This window comes from Camelus dromedarius, chromosome 7, assembly GCF_036321535.1.
Source record: "Camelus dromedarius isolate mCamDro1 chromosome 7, mCamDro1.pat, whole genome shotgun sequence".
Classification (NCBI taxonomy): Eukaryota; Metazoa; Chordata; class Mammalia; order Artiodactyla; family Camelidae; genus Camelus; species Camelus dromedarius.
The window spans coordinates 45,009,456-45,028,544 of NC_087442.1; the positions used below are offsets into that span (position 1 = coordinate 45,009,456).

Here is a 19,089-nt window from a genome sequence, read left to right on the forward strand (position 1 = left end):
AGTTAAGACAGTGACATTTACTCAGCTCTCAAGGCTGCAATTTGTAGAGAGCTCATCTTTGCTCCACTCAGTGTCCCCCAGGACTGTGAAAAGGCTGGGAGTGGGAACATTTGAAGGCTTGCAACCCACATGTCTGGGAGTTGACGCCAGCTGTCTGCTGGCCAGGTTCTCAGTTCTTTTCAAATGGGTCCCTCCATGTGTTCTCTCCGCATTGCCTTCCTCACATCCTGATGGCTCAGTTGGAGAGCTAGCATCCTGAGAGAGAGAGCATCAAGTGGAAGCTGGACCACCATTTCTAACAAAGTCTTGGAAATTACACAGCATCGCTTCTAGAATGGTCACAGCCCACCCAGGGTCAAAAGAAGGGAACATAGATCCCACCAATCAATGCAGAAGTGTAAGTGTCACTTTGTAAGATAACTTTGGAATAAGATTTGAGGGCATTATCTCTGAAAAATACATCTTCCACATCCAGTAATATGATTCAAAATTGGCATCAGCTCCTGCTAAGCAGTGAATAAGCTTTGAAGTCTGACCTGGGTCTGGAAACTGGGATGCTTCTCATTTTCAGGAGGTATGATTGACATGGCTCTGTGCTATGAGGTGAGGGAGTTGCCATTTGCACAGAGATAGGACTTCTTTGATGACAGATGTTAAATACAAAATGGTATGTTGAAACACCCTCAGTGTACTAAAACCCCTGGTTTAGCTGATGTCTGCAACAAATGCACAAGGTAGGGGAATCCAGAGTCAAGAGCAGCGTCCTGGCTGCTGAAAATTATTTTTTAAAATTAACCTGATGGAATCCAGCTAGAGTTTTGATACTTTATTTACACCTCACTTTTGACTTAGTTTTTCTTATTTGTATTTTCTGTTACTACTCCTTTGTAACATTCTCATTAGATGCAAACTCCCAAACAATTAAGATCCATCTTTCTACAAAATTTTTTCAGTTTGATAAATGGATGCTTTAGAATACTGTATTTCCTCTTTCTCAGATAAAATTAGTTTTAGTAAAAAATCTTCTAGGAGTTAGTGGAAGAGACGGGAACACAGATCATCAATTTGCTTTTTGTTTGTTTTTATTTTTCTATTTATTCATTTTATTGGGGTGGATGTACAATATTATATAAATTTTAGGTGTACAACAGTGATTCACAATTTTTGAAGATTATACTCCATTTATAGTTATTATAAAATATTGTCTGTAGTCCCTGTGTTATATAATATATCCTTATAGCTTTTTTATTTTATACATAGTAGTTTACACTTCTCGATACCCTACCCCTATCTTGCCCCTCCCTTTTTCCCTCTCCCCAGTGGTAACCACCAGCTAGTTTGTTCTCTATATCTTTGGTCTGTTTCTTTTTTGTTACATTCACTGGCTTGTTTTATTTTTTAGATTCTGTATATAAGTGAGACCATGTAGTATTTGTCTTTCTGTGTCTGACTTATTTCACTTAGCATAATACCCTCCAGGTCCACGCATGTTGTTGCAAATGGCAAGATTTCATTCTTTTTTACGGCTAAATAGTATTCCCCCCCTCCTCTCTCTCTCTCTCTCTCTCTCTCTCTCTGTGCGTGCGTGCGTGCGCGCATACAACCTCTTCTTTATCCATTCATCTGTTGATGGACACTTAGTTTGCTTCCATATCTTGGTAACTGTAAATAATGCTGCTGTGAACATTGAGGTACATGTATCTTTTTGAATTAGTGTTTTCATTTTTTTCTGATATATACCCAGGAGTGGGATTGCTGGGTCATATGGTACTTCTATTTTTAGTTTTTTGAGAAACCTCCATTCTGTTTTCCATAGTGGCTACCCCAATTTGCATTCCCACCAACTGCACAAGGGTTCCCTTTTCTCCACACCCTCGCCAACATTTGTTATTTGTGCTCTTTTTGATGGTAGCTATTCTGACAGGTGTGAGGTGATACCTCATTGTGGTTGTGATTTGCGTTTCTCTGATGATTAATAGTGTTGAACATCTTTTCATGTGCCTGTAGGCCATCTGCATGTTTTCTTTGGAAAAATGTCTCTCCAGCTCTTCTGCCCATTTTTTAAACTGGGTTTTTTTTTTTTTTTTTTTTGGTGTTGAACATCAATTTGATAAACAAATAACCTGCCACTTGCCAGGTTCTATGCCAGTTGTAGGGAACTGAAAAACGAAAAAAAGAAGCATTAGACACAGTCTTCAGATTGCTTCTGAGCTGCATGTTCTACTGGAGGGAAAAATAACTATTGTATTGTTACCGTTAGTGACAGAGGTGCTTTTACCTTTTTCTTGCCATTCTAGCTCTAGTCTACCAATAACCACCCCAGTTTCTTAAACCTATTTTCTCTGCTTTTTTGCTCTATTTCTGCGTATAATTTTTTCTAGCTTGTATTGGTTTAAAAGTGTCAGGCTCATTTTCCTGCAGCAGTCATTCCCTTAAGAGTGAGAAAAACTCCCTGTATCCCTTTTTCTCCCCACCTACAGGCACTGAATTAGTAACTCATTGCTTTCTTTTCAGCTCCTTCCAAGGGACTGTATATTATTGCCCCTGCAATTATGGAAGGATACTCCCCAAATATATATATATATATATATGTATGTCTGTGTATACACTATATATGGGAAATTTATTTGGGAAATTTATTTCACAGAATTTGTTCTAAGCTCAGATTCTCTGTCCTGGAGTTATTTTTAGTTTGGTGGACAAACAAGCTTGGAGTGTGTACAACTGATACGTTAACCGCTAGGTATTTCATTTCTTGTTATTTGAGAGTGTTCAGTTCACGCTGAGGGAGCATCATTCATCGTTAGCTTAATGTTTACCCTGCTGAGAAGACTTGAGTAGATTTTTATCAGAGACAGAGAAGTTTTAAAAATTCACATTCACATTTTACAGTGACTCAGTTGATAGTCTTTTTAGATAAGTGATGAAATGCAGTCTGTGGTTGCCAATTGTTAAAACTCTCCCCCACTTCCACCAGCAGTTGTCAGTTAAGGGAAGAGAGCAGCACCCACTGAGAAAATTCAAACCACAAGATGTTATTTTAAGTTCTTGGGTGGTGCGCTCTCTTCTTACCCTTTAAACTGCTCAGTCACATCCTGCTCTGCATTTTAATTTGGCATAAGTTAGAGGCGGTAGATGTAGGTCTGGCGTTCGATACCAAAATGAAATTAAATGCTAAGAAAAAAGACGGTGGTGCTGTGGAGTACATCTTTCTTTCATTTCTGGATGCAACATTTAGGGCAGTGGCTCCCAACCCTCACATCTCATCACAGTCGCCTGGGGAGCTTCCTGGAGCCTCATCCCCGAGCATCTTGATGATGAGCATCTGGATGAATGGGTATGGAGCGAGGCCAGACTGGTATTTTGTAGGAGCTCCCCGGGCGGTCATGTCATGCAACCAGGCTTGAGAAATACCGCATTCGAGGTCCTCCCCGCCCTCTACATTCCTCTCTACCTAGTCAGGTCTGATCATATCTGCATCTTTCAGGCTCCCCTTAGGCTACCTCGTTCAGGCTTTGCTCACAACCTCAGCCCCACTGAAGCCTTCTCTGTAAGTGTCCACAGCACCCACTAGATAGCCCACCCTGAATCATGTTCTGACTCGTTTCGTCTATGCATGTCTTATCTCCTTGATCAGAGCAGCTCCCTTCTTGGGTTAAGCTTCTGTCCCTTCGTTTCCATGGTTTAGGGTTAGCACAGCTGTGGCCGCTTTGTAAATATTTATTGAGTTGAATTTTCATCGGCGTGGCTGCTCTTGTTTAGCTTCTTGTCTTTCACTCTAGCTTCCTTTGTTAGCCTGCGTTTTCCCATCAGCCTTTATTCTTCTTGAGATGTGGAAGGGCAAGTCCGGGTGGCTGAACTGCAGCAGGAGGGGGAAGCTCCGCCCGTGTCTGATGTTACCATTCAGGAGTGGGGAGTGGTGCACGAGCTGTGGACTCATCCCTCTCCAACCAGAACCCTCGGTCCTCCTGCTCTAGAGCTGCTCTTGGGACCACCTGGGTGACAGACGCAACCTGCTACCCATCTCTTCCTAGCACAGCTGCTGTTCACATCTCATCAGACCCACCAAGCTGCAAGGAAGGCTGGAAATGGGTAGCCTCCAACTAGATGACCCTGTGCCCAACTACAACTTGAGGGTTCTGTCGTTAAAGGAAGGAAGATGGGTATTGGTGAGCAACAGGCCAACGCATGCAGGATAACCTGCCAAAATATCAGATCTGCTAACCATCACCCCTGTTCATTGGATTGGACAAAAATACACTCAACTGTCAGAAGAAATCACAAGTGTATCCCTGGTGCTATGAAGTCATGGTAGGGAAGTGAAGTCTCAAGGAGGACGTGTGGTGTTTCTGTCTTGCAAGGGAAGGTGGACCGTGAGTTGGAAGAGGATACAGAAAGTGTACAAATGACTGTCACACAGGTAGTGTGACAAAGGGGTTTGGTTTGCGGGGAAGGCTCTTGGCATCTCTAGGGACAAATGTGTTTGGCAAGAGACTCGCTAACCTGATCAAGAGAGTTCAACTGAAATTTGATGGGAAGGAAAAGCTATTAAAACTTGATTGTCTAGAGAACAGTAGGCATCGTGAAGATAAGGCCAGTAGCAGAGGAGGAGAGAACTTAATAATTCATCAAACACCTGGGAAGCAGAGTGGTTATGTCGTAGCTGTTTGCCATCATGCAGCCTGTGAGGACTAAGCAAAGTAAACATTAAAAGTCGGGCATAAGTTTGATTCTCTGATTTGCCTCACCAAGAAGGTTAGGGTGGTTCTCATGACTAAAATATGATTCTAGAAGGGAATACTTTGCTATAAGGAAGCAGACCCATGGGAATCCAGGCCTACAGGTTATTTCTAGGGGAGGGAGGGTGGAAGGAGAGAAACCACAGAGCGTTGGCTGTTGTAGGATCAATGCTGTGGGTTGCCAGGTGGGGGTTATCGGTGATTCTTTCTCCCCAGAGACTTTAACTTTAGGACGGATGCCAAATGTGCTGATAAAACCCACGGGCAGTTTTATTCTGCTAACATCTTATAAACTCTCGGCTTGTTTGGCTGATCATTTAATTTTTAAGAAGACTGAGAAAATAACGCAAGGAATGATATCTCTGGATTTCTTTCTGACCCAACAAAAGGCATTTGCCAGTGATATAAAGTGACAGGAACCAGGAGACGAAATCCCTAAAGAAGCATGTTTTGGGCATAGCTATGTACGTGAGAAACATTTCAGATAGTTCGGAGGAAGGAAAGAAATGATCTCTCTCGTGACCAAAGAAAATGGTAAGGAAACTTCAAAAGGAGGGGAAAGCTAAAGTGTTCTGAAGCACACCTTTAATCCCAAATGACTCCAGTGGAGAGGGAAGGAAGACGGCTTCCATGGAAATGGATCGGTGTGTTTCGCAGAGGACTTTCTCCCTGTTAACTCGGGTTAATGAAGGATGTTCAGTCTGACTCAACAGTCACTGCTGCTAGTCTTTGCAAGTTGCTTTCCCACAGAATGTAAAGGGGACTGAAATGCAGTTGCTGACTGTGATGTCGACCTGATGTCTAGTGGTCAGGATACAGAGTCACCTCAGAATGCAGGAAACTTCTGACATACTTTGCGGGCACAAAAGTAGAGCGGGGGTTTCAAAAAGGGAAACAAAACCGGGGGGAGGGTGGTTTCAGAAAAGGTTTCAAGGAGAAAATGACGCTTGGAGTGTGGAGGGAACTCCCCCAGGTGCGGGAGGGAAAGCAGGTTAGAAAGTGCCTCACAGACGAGGAGGAGCAAGGACCGAGGCCGCGTGGCGTACCTGCAGGGGAGTGTACAATGTAAGGTGCGCGTGTGTGAGTTTGTGGAGATGACGTTTGAGTAATAACAGCTAAAGCAGAACTGAGTGATGTCTGCCGAGTACTGTGCTGAGTGCTGGACAGGTATTCTTTCAGTCAGTCTTCACGAAAGCTTAATACTATTATTTGTTCCTTTTTTCAGATGAGGAAACACCTCAGAAGTTTAGTAACACACAGTTAGTAGTAGGCAGAGTCAGAGCCCAGAGCCAGTTAAATTTAACTGTATTGTGACAGGCTTAGGATTTTTAACCTAGTTCCCTGATCAGTGGGCATCTGGAGTAGAGGAGAGACACTAGAGTCTTTTTGGAAAGATGAACTGGGCCAGGGAATGCAAGGTAGATTGAAGTGATGAGGGAGAAAACCTGGCGACCCCACCCTGCCAACAATGGGGGTCTAATGGATCAGTGGTTGTGGGCATGGAAGAACGGACAACACGTTTTGGGGTGAGGGGGTGACTGTCAGGGCAGAGTCTGCAGGTTTGGGGAATCTGGGAGAGGGTGTTGGATGGACCAGGAGAGGGAGAGGTGTCTTCATCAGAGTCAGGGATGTCAGCACAGGTATCAGCATGAACGAGTGATGAGGTTGCTCTCGAAGTAAGCAGTAGGCTTCCTGTCCCAGTGATCAGTCCAGGAGCCACCCACCGGGCTGTGGACCGGGGAGTGAAGACAGCAGAGTGCGGAGACAGCTGCCGGACTAAAAGTCACAGGCACGGATGAGATGACCCAGAGCTAAGGCTCACAAGAAGAAGTGGATGGAGGGAAAAGCACCAGTAAATGCCTGCGTATCTGGGAGAGGACAGAGGAGTCAGTTAGCCACACTGTGAAGTTTAGAGGAACTAGTAAAGCATAGTAAGTGTTAGACAAACATGCTAGAAGAAAGTCTGCAGAACTAATGTCAGGGGTGAACTGAGGCTTGCAAAAAAGTGGTTAAAGCTATAAAACAGTTTTACAAATGTGTATCCAGAGCCAGATGAGTAAATAAAAGAAAAGCTTCTGGATGTGTTTCTCTTCTCAAAACATCAAGTCAAAAGAACTGTTCCAATTTCACTTGTCTCCCCCACCTTTTTTTTTTTTTTTAAACTAAAAGAGAAGTACTAAGTGAAAAGAACTGAATACACACAGGGGAGGGAATTGAAACCCAAACAGGTGAAGGGGTAGGGACCCTGTAACTATCTCTGTAAAACAGGTTTTGGGGGCCAGTTCAGCCCAGAACACACTAGTCTGCACTGCAGCTCTCAGAGTAAACTGTGCTGGATGAAAGAGATTGAGTTGATATCAGAAGCCTAAAAATAGGCAGATGCTGTCAAGATTATTAGAAAGAGAAAGGAAACTTCTGACAACTCAAGATCCATGATTCTCAACCCTGGGTCTACATTGAAATCTACTGGGATCAGGGAGGGTAGAGCTCAGTGATAGAGCGTGTGCTTGGCATGCACAAGGTCCTGGGTTCCATCCCCAGCCTCTCCATTAAAAATACGTAAACCTCGTTACCTTCCAACCCCAAACACATGGGCTCCACCTTTGGCCCTTACCCCCGCACCCCTGAGCACAAATGTTCCTCGTGATAGTGGCTTTTGCTGCTGACTTGACTTCATCAGGCTGTGTCCCCCTCACCAGCCACCATATTCTCACCAAACACTGTTCATCCTGGGTGGTTCCCATGGCTGGAGACCTCACCTAGTCTTCCTCCCAGCCCTCCTGAGATAGGTGCCTGAGCTGGGGATGACCCTCCCCAGGTCCTCAGGTGTCCACTAGGAGAAATAAGATCTGCAAAATGTCCCAATATCCTAGGGTGGGTTGGCAAATTTGGTCCCAGAAATGCTAATTAATGCACAAATTAGCATCAAGCTATGGAGAAGACCTCAGTGCTCTTGACGCTTTTCCCAGTGGGATTTTCGCGGTGAGGACAGAATTCACACGCCCGTGCAATCTGAGTGCCGCAGCAAAGGGAAGGTCAGCTGGGTACATCAAATGACAGTCCTCAGAAATATATTGACAGACTGGAATCATGGGTCAAAAGTAATATGAGGTAACTTAATGAAGAACCATTAAGTCCTGAATTTCAGCTAAAAGAAGTAAAGGAGTCCTTCTCAGAAAGAAGGAATCCCAACTTCTGCACAGTTCCTGCCGCATCAGAGTCCTAGAGAGCTGTGAGCAGTGAGTGCCCAAAGAGGGGTGGGTGTCCCCAGACTCAGGCAGGACTGACAGTTGCTGTGTGGGGGGGGCAAGGGAGGAGACTGCTTCCTTCGCTCCTGCTCTCACTGGTCCACACCTGGTGATCTGGCCACCACTTTCAGGGAAGCTCGGACGAATTGAAGTGTGATCTGAGTTTGATGTCTGTGCTCATGAGAATCACATAAGAAATGGCTGATAAAAATATGGCTGGTCTGGAGAAGAGAAGATTTGCTGGGTGGGAGGCGGGAGTGGTGGTAGTCCCAGTGCCAGTGATGGTGAGAGAAATAGTTAATCTCATTCTCCGTCGTGACAGAGGGCAGATCTAGGCACAGTGTGTCCTAGTGAGACAAAGTTCAACTCTAAATGAAAAGCCATCTTTAACAAAAAATGACGCGGGGGTTCTGTTTCTGTCATGGGAAGTGGTCAAGCAGGGATGGTCTAGCAATGTTTCCGAAGGGATTCTTGCTTTGGATGAGAAGTTGGGCTAGAGTTCACGCTTAGCTCTCATGATTCTGTGCAGTGATTGGGATTTTTGTGCTTTTCATTCTGTTTACTCAGTGGTGGCAAATAAATGGTTTGAGTGGAGACTTACAACCTGGTGTCACTGTCAAGCTTTTTGTCTCATGGAAGCCACCACACTTCAAATCTGTGTTCCTGTGTATTTCTGTTGCTGGATTGGGCTCTGAGCAATAACTGTTCCTCTCTGAAGAAGTGGGTGGCAGAGGGCGTATGACACCGTTTGAGTGCATAGTGAAGGGGTGGAAGTGGATATTGTTTTAACGTGAGAGAGGAAGCATTTGAATCTTGGGGGTCTCTTGACCCCTGTCTTCCCAGAAGGGAGAGAATACAGCAAAAAAATGGTTTGCAGAGGGGTTGTTTGCCCTTAGGGGAGTGGAGATGGGGACTCCTTTGCCTCTGAGCCTCAGTACTCACCACCTCCTGCCCCCACCAGGGAACAGTCAGATATCCTCGTCCCTGGATCAGGCCAGCCGTCAGATAGTAAAGGCAGATTGGCCAGCATTTCATTTCACACAGAGGATCAGGATGAGCTGTTTGAGGGCAATGTGGTTAGAACCTGCTTCCAGAAACCTCTGATCATCTTGGAGCTTACAGCCAAATAACCAAAGCCTTACTTTTAATCACATAACTTTTCGGAAATCAGGTATCTCAGGGGGCATCATTTCCAAAAAGATGCATATCCAGGATTTGAATAATTTTCTTTTACCAAAGACCAGAAGACCAGAAATGGATATTCCCTTATACATTTTTTTGGTGTTAACTTAGTATCTGTCTGTTTATCGTCTGAAATAAAAACGTGCAAACATGAAAGCTGTGAGTTTCAGTTTTATTTGAGGACTTAACTGAGGACCATAGCCTGGGAGACCGCCTCTCATAAGCTCAGAGGAGCTGCTCCGAAGAAGCTGGGGGAGCGGTCAGTACGTTTGTGATTTTGGAGAAAGGGGTACGTGCGGTCAAGCACACATCTTGGTAGAAGGTTGCTGCTCGTCACGAGGAACACAGGTCTCAGTTAATGGTTTTAGTGCTTTTCTGAGGATGGGAAGAGGCAAGAAATTGGGTTCATAAAATTTCTCCTGAAAATATCTATCTGAAGGCCCACTCTGCCAGTTTTCCCAGAGCACAGATTGCCTCACTCCTGGTTCCGTCCCGAAGTCCTTTCAGGGTTTGTTGAAGGTCCGTGACTCAATGACTGTGGTAGCTAATGACTCAATCCTTGAACTGAGTGGCAAGGGACCTTCTTTAGTTGGCATATTTGACTGGGAAATTTTAAATTAGCTGGAACTGTTTGCCATCTGCTCTTCATGTGAGTTGTTTCCAAGGCTGGGAGCAAAACCTGTTTTTTCAAGCAAAACATGACCAACTGTGTGCGTGCAGACCCCCAGGCCTAACAGATTAATAAGTAGCTGTGTTATACGCCACTGTTTCAAACCTGCCAGTTAATAATAAGTTGCTTTTTGGGACAGCCAGTGGTGATGAATAATGCAGTTTAATCTTTCCGCACTCATGGCTTGTTCCAAAGTAAGCATGCTGCTTTGACGGTGAAAAAATCTGTTCACGCTTGTGTTATGGATTTTGGGAAAGGTTAATATGTTGGAAGACAAAAATGTTTCAAAATTCAGTAGAGTCCTTATTTGGTTTTGGTTGCAAGAGGAGTGTAGGATGTTATCTTGGTGCAGATGCCACTTTCAGGAAGCCAGGAGAGGAGAAAATGGAACCAGCGACTGTCGGGTGTCTGTTCTATTCAAGGCAGGCCCTTTACCCTCATTTTCCAATTTAATCCTCACAATCCCTCCATTTCCTACATAAAGAAACCCCTGAAGATCAGAGAGGTTAATATTTTGGTCAAGATACACAGAGTCTGTAATAAGGGAGCACCGATTCAAACCTAGGTCTGGCTCCTTCCAAGGCACATACACCTTGTGTGTCTTCTTTGCATCTTTTCCCAAACTGTGTATTCTTTACTTAGTGAGAATTTCTAAAATAAGTCTTTAAATCAGCCTTTGTTGCCAAAATGCTTGGCAGTGCCTTGGCCTTTCATTCTTGGTAGAAATTGGAGTTCTCTCTTGTCTAATTGAGTCTCAGAATGGCTTATGTTTGCGCATCTTATACCCATTGGACTTTTAACCAGAGCATCATTTTCACCTGGGCCTGACCCAGCAGCTTCTCCTGGTGGGTGGCGTTGGTGAGAGAGGACCCAGCTCATCTCAGAGACACAAGAAGGGCACGTTTGAATTGACCTAAATGCATTGGCTTGTTATACCTGTTGGATTTGGCTGCCAGGTGGTCTGTTGAAATGCCGGCAGGTCCCAGAGTGAGTTCTTTCACACATCAAACACTTGTATTAAGCAGACGGCACAGGAGCACTCATACGTCCTGTTCCTGTATGCTTGGGGAGGTCCCAGCTCTCGTCCCTGGGGCACACTGACAGGTGCTTGCAGGAGCAGGAGGACTGGCTCCCCCCCCCAGGCAGATCAATGGCCAGGAGGCAGAGGAACCTTCTGGAGAGGCTGCAGATGCTCTATTTCTTGATCTAGGTAGTAGTTATGTAAGTATTTGCAAATGTCAAATTTCATAGAGCTGTCTGTGCACTTAAGATTTGTTTGTTCACTTTACTATATGTAAGTTCTGCCTCAGTGAAAAATAAGGGGGGAAATAAATTATTGTCCTTAGATTGTTCACAGTCTATGAGCAGGGAAGCTGTTATATTTTGTTCAAACCAGTAATTGCTTTGAGTTAGAGGTTGTCCATGGAAGGGTCACTGGGAGGGACGAAAGCACCAAGACTCTTTCATGTGGACCCGCCTCACCACCTCCTACACCCCTGGACCCGCGGCCTGGCCCCTGGATGATGTCTGTCTCCATGAAGAGCCTTCTCCGCCCTTTACTTAGTCAGCTGGTTGGAGTAGATGACACCAGACTTCCACGTGACTCCCCTTTGGCAAGGCCCTCTGTCCCAGGACACCTCCGGGATCTTTCCTCTGTTGGACACTGGGTCCCCTCGGTTGGACACGATCGCTGCCTCATTCCCTGTGACCACTGTACCCCTGGGGTACCTTAGTGTTGAGCCACTGCTGCCTTCATTCCATATTCTGCCCTGTTTTAAGCATATCCTCTTCCCAGAATTTGACTTCATTTGCCCTTTAAGGTGCCCTTGGTAATTTTAACTGAATTTCTGATGAGGCCAGGCAGGAAGGTTCTAGGGGATGAAACAGATCTATTTCCCTAGGCAGAATCTCAGACTCAGCTGGGGATGGATGTGGGAGGCGCTGTGGTTTCCCACCCTTTCTTTCCTCAGAAGAAGAAAAAGAGGCAGGGGTGGGGGCCACAGTAGGCGACACCTTCAGAGGCCTTAAGTGTAAGTACCAGTTTAAATAAGGATAGGATTTAGCCTTGTAGCCACCGCCTGTGAAGTAGCATTTGGCAGGGCTTGTCTCTAGGACAGGATTATGGTGTTTCTGATTTGGCACAGTTTCAGAATTCTTGTGACTCTTACTTTATTACCTGGGTGCTCTTTTCTCTGCCCTCTGCACGTCACTCACTGCTGCTCGTCCCGTGTTCTCGTTGTCAGCATCTCAGCCTTGAAAACAAAAGGCAAAACTCACACACATCAACAGAAGCCCTCTGTTGTTACTTCTCACCCTCTGTGGACCCGGTTGTCATAGCAGTGGCTGCCCCCACAGACATTTCATCATGCGGGGTTCCCATCAGGTTTTCCTTTTTTCCCTCTTTCTTAAACAGCAGCAGCCAACACTGCTATTAAACAAACTATTAGTATATCTTAACAGCCTCTCTTGCCAGTTTTAACTAGACTGCATTTACTTTTACCTTCAGGGACAGCTAGTCATGCCCTATTAGTAAGGCTAACTTTACGAAGAGACCGGTGTTGATTTGCTTTTAGTCTTATTTGTTATTGGATTCAATACATACTGAATACAGAGATGTTGGTGGAGTAGTGGGGGGGGAAAGGTGTTCTATGAAAGCAACATGGAAATTGAGTTCCACGGCTACAGGTACCTTAGTGTTGTTTTCTGAGATTGTGATATTTCTCTTCATCGCCTTGGTTTTAGTTTATGTTAGAGTCATAGGAGATTTAATTGAGTACTTAATAATTAACCACAAGTTTGATATAATATTTAACTAGCTGGTTCCTGGATATATATATATATATATATATATATACACACACACATCTGTCTTCTTAAATTTGACTATGTGAACAAATGGATTAGATTTCTAAAAGATTTTTATTGTTGTTAACCTGCTTGGGAAAGTTGTAGAATTTATTTGAATTTAGTTTGTCAAATAGAAGTCTGAAGCCAAAACCCAGACATGTCAGTCACCCTGAACTCAAGGCTGTGGGTGCAGGCAGTGGTCCACCCCTGAAGAGCTGTAGGGGTGGCAAACGGCAGCCCAGCCAACCAGCTGTTAAATGTAACTGGATGGGGCTGTTGCAGAACCCAAGTTCAGCTGCTCGCCGCTCAGAAGGCCAGTACTCCAGGGACAAGTGTTGGCAGAAAAGGAAAAGTTGCTTTATTCAGGAGCCCAGCAGCCTGGGAAGATGGTGGGCTAGTGTCCTAAGACTGTCTCCAAGAGGCCGGTTGGGAGGCAGAGGTTTTAACAGCAACGTGAGGAAGGGGGACATGGGGTGTGTGATCAGCTCAAGCACAATCCTCAGATTGGTCGGCATCAACGTGAAGTTTTGAGCATCACCAATCTTCTGGTTTCAACCGGTTTGGGGCCCCTGTGCTTGTGGTCAGCAGTGTTCACCTAGTGGGGGTCTGCTTCCTGCAAAAACAACTTAAGAGTGTGTGTCAGACTTTTTTCTGTATCTTTCAGGGAACTGAGAGTTCAGTGATTCTGCTGGTTTATAGTCTGAATTGTTACTAGTTTCCTGGCCCAACAGTTATTCTTTGTTTCTACATGTTCACATTTCCTAATCATTTACCTTGAGCCAGTCTTTTGTGACTCAGGAGAGGCCTGGGAGACTAAAACTTTTCTATAAACAAGAGACAGGCGGAGGACATGGGCGGGGGTGTCTGTCCTGGGAAGGTCCCACAGGGTCCTGCTTGGTTACAATCCCCCCTTTTCTTTGATACTCCTCAGTCCTGAGGAGGGACAGCTGTGGAGCAAGGAAGTGAACAGAGTTTTGGATAGAGAGGTTAGTCATAAACTCAGCAGAGACACTCACTTTTAGGGGACTTGGTTTCGTAAAGGGGTCTGTCTCTGTCCTGGTGGATCCCCATCCCCACTAGAGAGAATTCATCATCTTGGAGATCGACACCCGTGGAAAGGATGGGGTATTGCCTCTTCATGACTTATGATGTGCTCCCTCCTGAGTTTTCCTACTCCAGCTTCTCAGTTCTCTTAGGTCCCAGAGATGGGGCAGTAGCTGTTGTCACCAGACCTGGCCATCAAGACATGCTAATTTCCAACACCAAAGTTAAAGGCCTGGGGTCTAGCCTGGGCCAGCCTCTTGCCAGCTGCATGATTGGCCAAGTAACGTAACTTCTCAGAGACTTGGCTTTTCCTCTGTAAACTAAAGATAATACCATCCCATGAGACTTTGATTGAATGAGACAATGGGTGTGAGGAAACCCACACTATAGTGCTTGGCAGTAAGTAGTATGGACTTAACAAATGATTATTCTTTTAATTATGCTCATTGATGATTTGGGAATTTCTGCTTTCCCCCGTGGTTTTTGTCATACCATATCACAAGTTTTTTTAGATGTCTCCAAAAACGTTTGGTAGAACAAAACTTGCCACTCCTATCCCCACAAACAAACAAAAAACCTGAAAGGGATTGTTTTTTAATTGTAGTAAAATACACGTAACATAAAATTCACTTTTTAACCATCTTCCAGTATACAGCTCAGTGACATTTGGTACATTCACAGTGTTCTGCAGCTATCACCATTCTTTAGTCCCGGAACGTTTTAATCACCATTAAAGGAAGCCCCATAGCTACACTGCATTCCCCAATCCCGTAGTCCTTGGCAACCACTAGTGGGCCTTCTGTCTCTACGGACTTGCCCACTTGGGATACTGCATATATGTAGAAACCTATAATATGTTGTCTTTTGTGTCTGGCTTCTTCCATTTAGCACGATGTTTTCAAGGTTCGTTTATGTTACATTATGTGTCCGTATTTCATTCCTTTTAATTCCTGAGTAGTAGTCCATTGTATGGATATGCTGTTTTAGTCTGTTTGGGCTGCTGGAACAATCTACCACAGACTGGGTAGCTTATAAGCAACAGAAATTTATTTCTCACAGTGCTGGAGGCTGGAAGTCCAAGATCCGGATGCCGGCATGGTCGGAGGGCCCTCCTCTGGTCGGGAGGCTTGTCACTGTGTCCTCACATGGCAGAAGGGCCTGGGAGCTCTGGGGTCGCATTCGTAAAGGCACTAATTCCATTCATGAGGGCTCTGCCCCCAGGACCTAACAACTCCCAAAGGCCCCACCTCCAAAGACCATCACGAATTGGGCATTGGAATTTGAAAATACGAATTTGGGAAGTGGGGCACTTAGGCCCAGACCATAGCATATGCCACATGCAGTATACCCATTCGTCAGTTGATGGGCATTGGGTGGTTTCTACATTTGGCTATCATGAATAAAATGCATAGCTGTGAATACGCTTGTGCAAGTTTTTGTTAGAATACCTGTTTTCAATTCCTTTGGGTATATAGCTAGGAGTGGAATTGCTGAATCATATGATAATTCTATGTTTAACTTTTCAGAAACTGCCAAACTATTTTCAACCGTGGCTGGACCGTTTTAGATTCCTAGCAGCAATGCCCGAGGGTTCCAGTTTCTTCCAACACTTGTTATTTCCCAGTTTTTTTTTTTTTTTATTGTATCTATCATGATGGGTATGAAGTGGTATCTCATTGTGATTTGGGATAATTTTTATAGGACAGATTTTGTATGTGTCTGGACTGAAATTTTCTTACTAGTGTTCTTAAGCCTGTCATGTGGCAAAGCTACGAGAAAAACCACCTGAATGCAATTTCCAGTAGGAGACGGGCATAAGCGGCTTTTCCTGCATGGCCCCCGATGTGGCTAGTCACCGTGGCTCTGTGATCTGTCGTGTAGATAAACCATCTGCGGACGATCAGTGGCTAATTACAGGTGATGCCTTGTGCCTTGAACCTTCTCGCTAATTCTTTTCTTTTGGTTTTAGGGCTTTCCTCTGAGTCATCCAAAATGCTTTTAAAACGGATTGAATAAAAGCTGAGCCACCTGCCTGTGTGAGACTTCCATACTCTCTGCTCTGCTCTCTTCTGATGGCATTTTGACTACATCGAGGCCCAGGGACCCACAGCTCATGATGAGTGACGAGAAGAGCCTTGGGGTGTCCCAAAAATTGGTCTCACCTTCAAGGAGCACGAGTAGCGGCTCTTCCAAGCAGGGAAGCCGACAGGTAAAGGTTAACTAGTGCGCATTGTAAAATGCAAATTTAAATCAAGACATTTACCGATTAAATTGTGTACGTCTATTTGGGAATGCCTGCTTCTCAGTTTCAGAGCATTTCCTTATAGTCGTATCTTCATTATTTGAGAAGAGTAAATTTTACATAATTTTCGTAATGCAGCTTTTAAGAGTCTAGTGGATGGGAAGAGTTATATTTTGCTCTTTGCTCTATTTTAAAATTATTTTCTTCAATCCTTACAACTGTCCTGCAACATAGATATTAATATCTCTGTTTTCTCCACGAGGAAGCTGAGTCAGACCAACTGAGCTGTTTGCCCAGGGACACGCAGCTAGTCAGTGGCACCACAAGAAACCAAAGCTCAGTCTCTTTGACTCCAGAGCGCACACTTTCTTTCCACCCTACTCATCAAAACAAAAAAGCGAACAACCACTTCTCCAGTGGTTTTAATATCCTCCCGCCCTCCCCTTCCTTCCCTTTACCAAACCTTTTATGGCAGCTCCCAACCACCGCTTGTCCCGTGATAGCTTGGAGTCTCACCCGCTTTAATTCTCTAGTGGACGGGGAAGCAAGTCAACAGAGAAGTGGTCAAAAGGAGTTAAGTAGGAAGAAGGAAGAAGTGAAACAAAGGACTGAATAATAAACTCCTGAATGTATGTTGTTCCTTGGTTTCCTTTCTAAAAAAATCTCCGGTGGCAGAATTTGCCAGGTTTAGGTCCATGGCAGGAAATGCACATTAATCATTATAATTCTTCCACCTTCAGTTAAGGAGAGAGGGAGTGGACTGTCAAAAGCCGTGGGTTTACAACCAACCGAAGTGGTCTCTGAGCCTTTTCAGTGTCCGCTGGCTGTGTTGGCGTTGCCTTTCCTGCATGGGACGTGCTGGCCTAAATTGGCCCCAAGTCCTTGGCTCCAGATTTGGCAGCAACAACCAAGCAACCTCCCACCTCAGGCTCGTCCACACATTTATGACACATGTCACGGGTCTGTCCGTTTCCACGTTGCCTGGGACAGGGTGCCTGCCACTGCACAATGCTGCTTCATGGCATTAGTCTCTCTAATTCGAGATACATTAGGTTTTGCTGTAGGGATGTTTGGGGAGCCCTCCAAGATGTCCCCGGAGGGGCTGGGAAGAATAGTTTTCTCATCACTGTCATCACTTCCTTCTGGGATTAAAAAAATGACCAAAATTACCACTTGGCTAATGTATCATGGTTCCCTGGTAGTTCCAGGGTTATCTCGGATGCTAAGTATAGTGATGACACTGTGTTTCCAGTCACTTCACTGGAAAGTACGAGTTCAACATTGAAAACTTCAAGTTTTATATAATAAGAGATTTAATTTGAGGGATATTGAAATATAACTGATGAAGGTGATCTGTGCAACAACCTACTTGTTTTTAAAGCTCCAGATTAAAGTCATTTTTAGGTGGTTCTGTTCATTCCGTCTGGAGGAGAGGAGTCTGATGTTAACTTTATTGGCCATCTTCCTTAATGCTAGTTTTCTCACAGGCTTTGGAATTATGGTTTAGGACATCGTGAGTTTACTTCAATCTGTCTTTTCTCTGCACTCACCTCACCCTATCTAGGCATTTGCTGTTATCTCCTTTCTGCCTCTGATGACTGCAGTCTAGAGCCAGGTCTTATATTACGTCCACCATGAGTATCTAAGATCCACCACCAGGCCACCACACAGCATGGCTCAGGTCCTGGTTTTGAAGCCATGTCTGCCTCCTGCCAACTCCCTGGATAAGCAGGTTTTTAAAGCCCCCTCTCACTGTGGCGTGGGGCTTCCCCTTATAGTCCTCTGATTGCCAGCAGTGAGCCTAGCTCTGGTCTCAGCCTCTCCCTGGGGACATTTTCAGCTTCATTAGCCCACAAGGACTCTTGAACGCCTCTGTCTGCAGTGTCTTTTGCATTTCTAATTTGTGTCTGATCTATGAGATATTTAGTCTTTTTTTCCTTCAGTCCCACAGACATACAAAAAAAAAAACCCTACATGTTTATATCTTTGTATATTTTTGCTCTTTGGAGCTGGTGTGATGATAGGGAAGGGGCACTAAATGCACAAACTTACACAATACAGACCTTGGCTGAAAGAGTTGGTCTTCTTGAGTCGTTTTCATTTAAATTCTTGTCTACCATTGCCAGATGACATTGAGAGTCTCTGTCTTCCAGCCACACTGGCTTTCTTTCAGTTCCTTGCACTAATTTGTCCTTGTCCTTGTTTCTTGAATTGAATTTGAACTTGTCCTTCCTGTCCCAGAGCCTACTGATATAAAATCCCAGACAGCTATTCATGTATGTGCTGGTGCCCCCCTTTCAGTATACCTATGCTAGAAGAGCTTGCTTACTGGAAGGACAAAATGATTGAGACCTGCATGTTATTATTTTTTTAATATTATATTTATTTTGTTTGTTGGGGTTTGTTTGTTTGTTTGTTGCCCTTTTTTTGGGAGGGGGAGGCAATTAGGTTTATTTATTTAGTTATTTTAATGGAAGTACTGAGGACTGAACCCAGGACCCTGTGCATGCTAAGCATGTACTCTAACCACTGAGCTATACCCTCCCCGCAACTGTGTGTTACTGTGATCTGTGTTTTCACTTTTACAAACTTGGACCTAAGACAGAGTTTACAATTTATGGCTTGGAAAACCCATTCTCATGGTTCTGCCATCTTTTAACTTAAATACTAGGGCTTTTGAAATTCTAAATATAGTATCCCTCATTTTGTAGTGTGGAACAGCCCATAAATATAATTTTATCAAGATAATTTGGGGAGGAACGTATGCCTAATGATTAGAACCTGAACTCTCGAGCTATGGTTCCACTCAAATAATTGGTTCTCTGACCTTAAACTCCCTAAGCCTCAGTTTTCTCATCAGTAACATCGAAATAATAATAGTTCTTTTCTCATAGGATTGTTGTGAGGATTAAAACTAAAGCATTGAATCAGTGCTGTATAGTGAGTGCTGAATTAGTATTAACATTCATTTTTATTATTTTAGTTGACATTAATTTGAACTTCATTCTTATTTGTGGAAAATCTAATTTTTCATAATGAATAGTTGTACTTTTTGCCCCCAGAAACTTTTACAGGCATCATACGTGTATCTCCCCATACCTCTTTAGTGTTGTACAA

At 44.2% G+C, this 19,089-nt stretch overlaps 1 protein-coding gene across 8 annotated transcripts in view; it reads left to right on the forward strand.

Annotated features, from left to right (window-relative positions):
- The window catches only part of OSBPL3 (oxysterol binding protein like 3), a 162,072-nt gene that overhangs the window by 69,647 nt on the left and 73,336 nt on the right, over nucleotides 1–19,089 (forward strand). For 7 of the 8 annotated variants that reach the window (XM_031455064.2, XM_031455063.2, XM_031455065.2 and 4 more), the window contains one exon: nucleotides 15,700–15,939. The exons of the other annotated variant lie outside the window; for it this stretch is intronic. In XM_031455064.2, coding sequence (XP_031310924.1) covers nucleotides 15,844–15,939 — 96 coding nt within the window. In that variant the 5' untranslated portion in view covers nucleotides 15,700–15,843. The remainder of the gene's footprint in view (nucleotides 1–15,699; nucleotides 15,940–19,089) is intronic. 8 annotated transcript variants of the gene reach the window in all.